Source organism: Oncorhynchus mykiss, chromosome 10, assembly GCF_057628025.1.
Source record: "Oncorhynchus mykiss isolate SJ-2025 chromosome 10, ASM5762802v1, whole genome shotgun sequence".
NCBI classification, from domain to species: Eukaryota; Metazoa; Chordata; class Actinopteri; order Salmoniformes; family Salmonidae; genus Oncorhynchus; species Oncorhynchus mykiss.
The window spans coordinates 87,687,639-87,695,911 of record NC_143031.1 but is presented as its reverse complement, the minus strand read 5'-3'; the positions used below and the strand labels follow the sequence as shown (position 1 = coordinate 87,695,911).

General features: G+C 49.6%; 1 protein-coding gene across 1 annotated transcript in view; it reads left to right on the top strand.

The window, feature by feature from the left end:
- The window catches only part of haspin (histone H3 associated protein kinase), a 50,472-nt gene extending 43,558 nt beyond the window's left edge, over nucleotides 1–6,914 (top strand). Inside the window, exons 13-17 of the mRNA XM_090188383.1 lie at nucleotides 142–221; nucleotides 1,548–1,636; nucleotides 4,602–4,744; nucleotides 4,904–5,006; nucleotides 6,345–6,914. Coding sequence (XP_090044509.1) covers nucleotides 142–221; nucleotides 1,548–1,636; nucleotides 4,602–4,744; nucleotides 4,904–5,006; nucleotides 6,345–6,546 — 617 coding nt within the window. The 3' untranslated portion in view covers nucleotides 6,547–6,914. The remainder of the gene's footprint in view (nucleotides 1–141; nucleotides 222–1,547; nucleotides 1,637–4,601; nucleotides 4,745–4,903; nucleotides 5,007–6,344) is intronic.
- The last annotated feature ends 1,359 nt before the right edge of the window (nucleotides 6,915–8,273 follow it).

Below are 8,273 nucleotides of genomic sequence, written 5' to 3'. Positions count from 1 at the left end.
GTGCGTAGGATACCTACTGTTTGTGTGTGAATGTAAGGAGTAAGGAGCCGGTATTAAATTAATGGTTTCGTACAACAGACCAGCGTTCTCGTGAATAAACCTCATTGACTAATTTAGCCTCCGTCTGTTTCATTCTCTCAGATTTCTTCAATGAGGAGCAGCTGTTTCTGATCCTGGAGTTTGAGTTTGGAGGCAGTGACCTGGAGAACAGTAATGGACAGGTGAGGAGACCTGGAGAACAGTAATGGACAGGTGAGGAGACCTGGAGGACAGTAATGGACAGGTGAGGACACCTGGAGAACAGTAATGGACAGGTGAGAAGACCTGGAGAACAGTAATGGATAGGTGAGGAGAACAGTAATGGACAGGTGAGGAGACCTGGAGAACAGTAATGGACAGGTGAGGAGACCTGGAGAACAGTAATGGATAGGTGAGGAGAACAGTAATGGACAGGTGAGGAGACCTGGAGAACAGTAATGGATAGGTGAGGAGAACAGTAATGGACAGGTGAGGAGACCTGGAGAACAGTAATGGACAGGTGAGGAGACCTGGAGAACAGTAATGGATAGGTGAGGAGAACAGTAATGGACAGGTGAGGAGACCTGGAGAACAGTAATGGACAGGTGAGGAGACCTGGAGAACAGTAATGGACAGGTGAGGACACCTGGAGAACAGTAATGGACAGGTGAGGACACCTGGAGAACAGTAATGGACAGGTGAGGACACCTGGAGAACAGTAATGGACAGGTGGGAACACCTGGAGAACAGTAATGGACAGGTGAGGAGACCTGGAGAACAGTAATGGACAGGTGAGGAGACCTGGAGAACAGTAATGGACAGGTGAGGAGACCTGGAGAACAGTAATGGACAGGTGAGGAGACCTGGAGGACAGTAATGGACAGGTGAGGAGACCTGGAGGACAGTAATGGACAGGTGAGGAGACCTGGAGGACAGTAATGGACAGGTGAGGAGACCTGGAGGACAGTAATGGACAGGTGAGGAGACCTGGAGGACAGTAATGGACAGGTGAGGAGACCTGGAGGACAGTAATGGACAGGTGAGGAGACCTGGAGGACAGTAATGGACAGGTGAGGACACCTTGTTCTGTTTGGTTCTCTACAGTATATCTGATTGGGTGTTTGGTTCTCTACTGTATATCTGATTGGGTGTTTGGTTCTCTACAGTATATCTGATTGGGTGTTTGGTTCTCTACAGTATATCTGATTGGGTGTTTGGTTCTCTACAGTATATCTGATTGGGTGTTTGGTTCTCTACAGTATATCTGACTGGGTGTTTGGTCTTGTGATATGCTTATGAACATACCGAAACTCCCCTCCCTTCCTCTTCTCCGCCCCCTCCCCCCCTCCTCATCATCTCCTCTCCCTGTCCTGTCCACTCTCTCCCCTCTCTCCCCTCTCTCCTCCCTCTCCTCCTCCCTCTCCTCCTCCCCTCTCTCCTCTCTCCTCCTCCCCTCTCTCCTCCTCCCCTCCCTCCTCTCTCCTCTCTCCTCTCTCTCCCCTCCTCCCTCTCTCCTGTCTCCTCTCCAGCTGGCGTCGGTGATGGTGTCTAAGAGTATCCTCCATCAGGTGACTGCTGCTCTGGCTGTGGCTGAACAGGAGCTCTGCTTTGAACACAGGTCTGTCTGTCTGTCTGTCTGTCTGTCTAACCTGGTCTGTCTGGTTACATCTGTCTGTCTGTCTGTCTAACCTGTCTAACCTGTCTGTCTAACCTGTCTGTCTGTCTGTCTAACCTGTCTGTCTGTCTGTCTAACCTGGTCTGTCTGTCTGTCTGACCTGTCTGTCTGTCTGACCTGTCTGTCTGTCTGACCTGTCTGTCTGTCTAACCTGTCTGTCTGTCTAACCTGTCTGTCTGTCTAACCTGTCTGTCTGTCTGTCTGTCTAACCTGTCTGTCTGTCTAACCAGGTCTGTCTGTCTGTCTAACCTGGTCTGTCTGTCTGTCTAACCTGTCTGTCTGTCTAACCAGGTCTGTCTGTCTGTCTAACCTGGTCTGTCTGTCTAACCTGGTCTGTCTGTCTAACCTGGTCTGTCTGTCTAACCTGTCTGTCTGTCTAACCTGTCTGTCTGTCTAACCTGTCTGTCTGTCTAACCTGGTCTGTCTGTCTGTCTAACCTGTCTGTCTGTCTAACCTGTCTGTCTGTCTAACCTGGTCTGTCTGTCTGTCTAACCTGGTCTGTCTGTCTGTCTAACCTGTCTGTCTGTCTGTCTGTCTAACCTGTCTGTCTGTCTGTCTGTCTAACCTGTCTGTCTGTCTAACCAGGTCTGTCTGTCTGTCTAACCTGGTCTGTCTGTCTGTCTAACCTGTCTGTCTGTCTAACCAGGTCTGTCTGTCTGTCTAACCTGGTCTGTCTGTCTAACCTGGTCTGTCTGTCTAACCTGTCTGTCTGTCTAACCTGTCTGTCTGTCTAACCTGCCTGTCTGTCTGTCTAACCTGCCTGTCTGTCTGTCTAACCTGTCTGTCTGTCTAACCTGTCTGTCTGTCTAACCTGTCTGTCTGTCTAACCTGGTCTGTCTGTCTGTCTAACCTGTCTGTCTGTCTGTCTAACCTGGTCTGTCTGTCTGTCTAACCTTGTCTGTCTGTCTGTCTAACCTGTCTGTCTGTCTGTCTAACCTGGTCTGTCTGTCTGTCTAACCTGGTCTGTCTGTCTGTCTAACCTGGTCTGTCTGTCTGTCTAACCTGGTCTGTCTGTCTGTCTAACCTGTCTGTCTGTCTAACCTGGTCTGTCTGTCTGTCTAACCTGTCTGTCTGTCTAACCTGGTCTGTCTGTCTGTCTAACCTGGTCTGTCTGTCTGTCTAACCTGGTCTGTCTGTCTGTCTAACCTGTCTGTCTGTCTAACCTGGTCTGTCTGTCTGTCTAACCTGGTCTGTCTGTCTGTCTAACCTGTCTGTCTGTCTAACCTGTCTGTCTGTCTAACCTGTCTGTCTGGTAACGTCTCTGTCTGTCTGTCTAACCTGTCTGTCTGTCTAACCTGTCTGTCTGTCTAACCTGGCTGTCTGTCCAACCTGTCTGTCTGTCCAACCTGTCTAACCTGTCTGTCCAACCTGTCTGTCTGTCCAACCTGTCTAACCTGTCTGTCCAACCTGTCTGTCTGTCCAACCTGTCTGTCTGTCCAACCTGTCTGTCTGTCCAACCTGTCTGTCTGTCTAACCTGTCTGTCTGTCTAACCTGTCTGTCTAACCTGTCTGTCTGTCTAGTCTGTCTGTCTGTCTAGTCTGTCTGTCTAGTCTGTCTGTCTGTCTAACCTGTCTGTCTGTCTAACCTGTCTGTCTGTCTAACCTGGTCTGTCTGTCTGTCTGTCTAACCTGTCTGTCTGGTAACGTCTGTCTTTCTGTCTGTCTGTCTAACCTGTCTGTCTGTCTAACCTGTCTGTCTGTCTGTCTAACCTGTCTGTCTGTCCAACCTGTCTGTCTGTCTAACCTGGCTGTCTGTCCAACCTGTCTGTCCAACCTGTCTAACCTGTCTAACCTGTCTGTCCAACCTGTCTGTCTGTCTGTCTGTCTAACCTGTCTGTCTGTCTAACCTGTCTGTCTAGTCTGTCTGTCTGTCTAGTCTGTCTGTCTAGTCTGTCTGTCTAGTCTGTCTGTCTGTCTGTCTAACCTGTCTGTCTGTCTAACCTGTCTGTCTGTCTAACCTGTCTGTCTGTCTGTCTAACCTGTCTGTCTGTCTGGTAACACCTGTCTGTCTAACCTGTCTGTCTGTCTGGTAACACCTGTCTGTCTGTCTGGTAACACCTGTCTGTCTGTCTGGTAACACCTGTCTGTCTAACCTGTCTGTCTGTCTGGTAACACCTGTCTGTCTAACCTGTCTGTCTGTCTAACCTGGCTGTCTGTCCAACCTGTCTGTCTGTCCAACCTGTCTAACCTGTCTGTCCAACCTGTCTGTCTGTCTGTCTGTCTAACCTGTCTGTCTGTCTAACCTGTCTGTCTGTCTAGTCTGTCTGTCTGTCTAGTCTGTCTAACCTGTCTGTCTAGTCTGTCTGTCTAGTCTGTCTAGTCTGTCTGTCTAACCTGTCTGTCTGTCTAACCTGTCTGTCTGTCTAACCTGTCTGTCTGTCTGTCTAACCTGTCTGTCTGTCTGGTAACACCTGTCTGTCTAACCTGTCTGTCTGTCTGGTAACACCTGTCTGTCTAACCTGTCTGTCTGTCTGGTAACACCTGTCTGTCTAACCTGTCTGTCTGTCTGTCTAACCTGTCTGTCTGTCTGTCTGGTAACACCTAACTGTGTGTGTTAGTAACCTGTTTTCCTGTCCTCAGAGACCTCCACTGGGGTAATGTGTTGGTCCAGTCCACTAAGGAGAAGGAGGGGTCTGTGTCTAACCTGTCTGTCTGTCTGGTAACACCTGTCTGTCTGTCTGTCTGGTAATACCTGTCTGTCTGTCTGTCTGTCTAACCTGTCTGTTAGTAACCTGTTTTCCTGTCCTCAGAGACCTCCACTGGGGTAATGTGTTGGTCCAGTCCACTAAGGAGAAGGAGGGGTCTGTGTCTAACCTGTCTGTCTGTCTGGTAACACCTGTCTGTCTGTCTGTCTGGTAACACCTGTCTGTCTAACCTGTCTGTTAGTAACCTGTTTTCCTGTCCTCAGAGACCTCCACTGGGGTAATGTGTTGGTCCAGTCCACTAAGGAGAAGGAGGGGAGTTTCCTCCTCAATGGAACAAACCATTCCTTAGAGACCAGGGGGGTGAGCGTACGCATCATCGACTACTCCCTCTCCAGGCTCGAGATTGGTCAGTCCACCTCTGTCTCCCTCTCTCTCTCTCTCTCTCTCTCTCTCTCTCTCTCTCTCTCTCTCTCTCTCTCTCTCTCTACCCTTCTGTCTCTCTACCCCTGTCTCTCGCTCTGTACCACTAACGTGTGTGTGTGTGTGTGTGTGTGTGTGTGTGTAGATGGTCTCACCGTGTCCTGTGACATCTCAGAGGATGAGGAGTTGTTCCAGGGACATGGAGACCTGCAGTTTGACATCTACAGACTCATGAGACAGGAGAACGGGTACGTTGGGGTGGGGGGTTACCATGGAGACCTGCAGTTTGACATCTACAGACTCATGAGACGGGAGAACGGGTACGTTTGGGTGGGGGGTTACCATGGAGACCTGCAGTTTGACATCTACAGACTCATGAGACAGGAGAACGGGTACGTTGGGGTGGGGGGTTACCATGGAGACCTGCAGTTTGACATCTACAGACTCATGAGACAGGAGAACGGGTACGTTTGGGTGGGGGGTTACCATGGAGACCTGCAGTTTGACATCTACAGACTCATGAGACGGGAGAACGGGTACGTTGGGGTGGGGGGTTACCATGGAGACCTGCAGTTTGACATCTACAGACTCATGAGACAGGAGAACGGGTACGTTGGGGTGGGGGGTTACCATGGAGACCTGCAGTTTGACGTCTACAGACTCATGAGACGGGAGAACGGGTACGTTGGGGTGGGGGGTTACCATGGAGACCTGCAGTTTGACATCTACAGACTCATGAGACAGGAGAACGGGTACGTTGGGGTGGGGGGTTACCATGGAGACCTGCAGTTTGACATCTACAGACTCATGAGACGGGAGAACGGGTACGTTGGGGTGGGGGGTTACCATGGAGACCTGCAGTTTGACATCTACAGACTCATGAGACGGGAGAACGGGTACGTTGGGGTGGGGGGTTACCATGGAGACCTGCAGTTTGACATCTACAGACTCATGAGACGGGAGAACGGGTACGTTGGGGTGGGGGGTTACCATGGAGACCTGCAGTTTGACATCTACAGACTCATGAGACAGGAGAACGGGTACGTTGGGGTGGGGGGTTACCATGGAGACCTGCAGTTTGACATCTACAGACTCATGAGACAGGAGAACGGGTACGTTGGGGTGGGGGGTTACCATGGAGACCTGCAGTTTGACATCTACAGACTCATGAGACAGGAGAACGGGTACGTTGGGGTGGGGGGTTACCATGGAGACCTGCAGTTTGACATCTACAGACTCATGAGACAGGAGAACGGGTACGTTGGGGTGGGGGGTTACCATGGAGACCTGCAGTTTGACATCTACAGACTCATGAGACAGGAGAACGGGTATGTTGGGGTCGGGGGTTACCATGGAGACCTGCAGTTTGACATCTACAGACTCATGAGACAGGAGAACGGGTACGTTGGGGTGGGGGGTTACCATGGAGAACGGGTATGTGGGTGTGGGTGGTTACCATGGAGAACGGGTACATTGGTGTGGGTGGTTAACGGTGTGTGGGTGGTTATTGGGGGTGTGGGTGGTAACCTGTCTGTCTCTAACCTGTCTGTCTGTCTCTAACCTGTCTCTCTCTCTCTCTCCTACAGTAACAAGTGGGGTGACTACCAGCCCCACTCCAATGTGTTGTGGCTCCACTACTTGAGCTCCAAGCTGCTGACTATGACCTATAAGAGTCGAGGGGGGCGGGGCGTCAAGCAGGCCAGGTTGGACCTGCAGCGTTTCCACGACGATGTCCTCACCTTCCGATCTGCCTCTGACATACTGTACAACTGTGGCCTGTTCCAATGAGAAAGAGAGTGTGTGTACTGCCACATATTGTTGTTGTTGTTGTTAGCGGGATGCTAAGTGGTTAGCGGGATGCTAACTGGTTAGCGGGATGCTAAGTGGTTAGCGGGATGCTAACTGGTTAGCGGGATGCTAAGTGGTTAGCGGGATGCTAAGTGGTTAGCGGGATGCTAAGTGGTTAGCGGGATGCTAACTGGTTAGCGGGATGCTAAGTGGTTAGCTATAGTATTGTGTAGGAGGATCCAGTCGTAACCTTTTTTTGGAGGTGAACTCTTCTTGTGAATAATATTTATAAACCCAGAAGACTGTAATGGCTTTGTATTCTAAAATTAAAAAAGGGGTTTCGTTAATAAACGTTGAATTAGAAACAATGACCAAAAAGTGTGTTTTCGTGTCTGATTTTTTTTTTTATTATCAAGAAACAACGCAAAGATTCCTAGACGCCGTTCCAGACTCCCTCCGCCTCGTCAAGGACGGCGGAGTACAGAAATCTGTTACCCACCTAACTGCGGATCTGAACGTACTAGTCTCAATGCAGTCTCACCGCTAAAAACAAAACATCCGGCACAATAAACTAGCTCCCTGACAACAAAGAAAATACCCTGAAGCTTCCAGAACATTGGAACAGAAATGGCGCCACACCAAACTGGAAGTCTTCTGACTAGCTTGGAAAGACAGAACCGTGCCGTATCGAAGAGCCCTCACTGCTGCTCCACCAAACAGGAAGTCTTCTGACTAGCTTGGAAAGACAGTACCGTGCCGTATCGAAGAGCCCTCACTGCTGCTCCACCAAACAGGAAGTCTTCTGACTAGCTTGGAAAGACCGTACCGTGCCGTATCGAAGAGCCCTCACTGCTGCTCCACCAAACAGGAAGTCTTCTGAAAGACAGTGCCGTATCGAAGAGCCCTCACTGCTGCTCCACCAAACAGGAAGTCTTCTGAAAGACAGTACCGTGCCGTATCGAAGAGCCCTCACTGCTGCTCCACCAAACAGGAAGTCTTCTGAAAGACCGTACCGTGCCGTATCGAAGAGCCCTCACTGCTGCTCCACCAAACAGGAAGTCTTCTGTCTAGCTTGGAAAGACAGTACCGTGCCGTATCGAAGAGCCCTCACTGCTGCTCCACCAAACAGGAAGTCTTCTGAAAGACGGTACCGTGCCGTATCGACTCACTGCTGCATCCTATTTTTACAACGTAATTGAGGAGAAAAGTTCAATCCTAAATATTTTTTTTAATACTGTCACAAAGCGAACTAAAAAGCAGCATTCCTCAAGAGAGGGTGGCTTTCATTCTTGTATTTAACCTTTATTTAACTAGGCAAGTCAGTTAAACACTAATTATTATTTACGATGACGGCCTCCCATAAGGCAAAAGACCTCCTACGGGGGCTGGGATTAAAATAAATTAAATATAAATATAGGACAAAACACACATCACGACAAGAGAGACAACACAACATAAAGAGAGACAACACAACATAAAGAGAGACAACACAACATAAAGAGAGACCTAAGACAACAACATAGCATGGCAGTAACACATGACAAGAGCATGGTAGCAACACAACATGGTAGCATCACAACATGGTAGCAACACATGACAACACAGCAGCATCACAACATGGTAGCATCACACTCCATAAAGAGAGACCTAAAGACAACAACACAGCAAGGCAGTAACACATGACAAGAGCATGGTAGCAAAAACAACATGACAACAACATGGTAGCA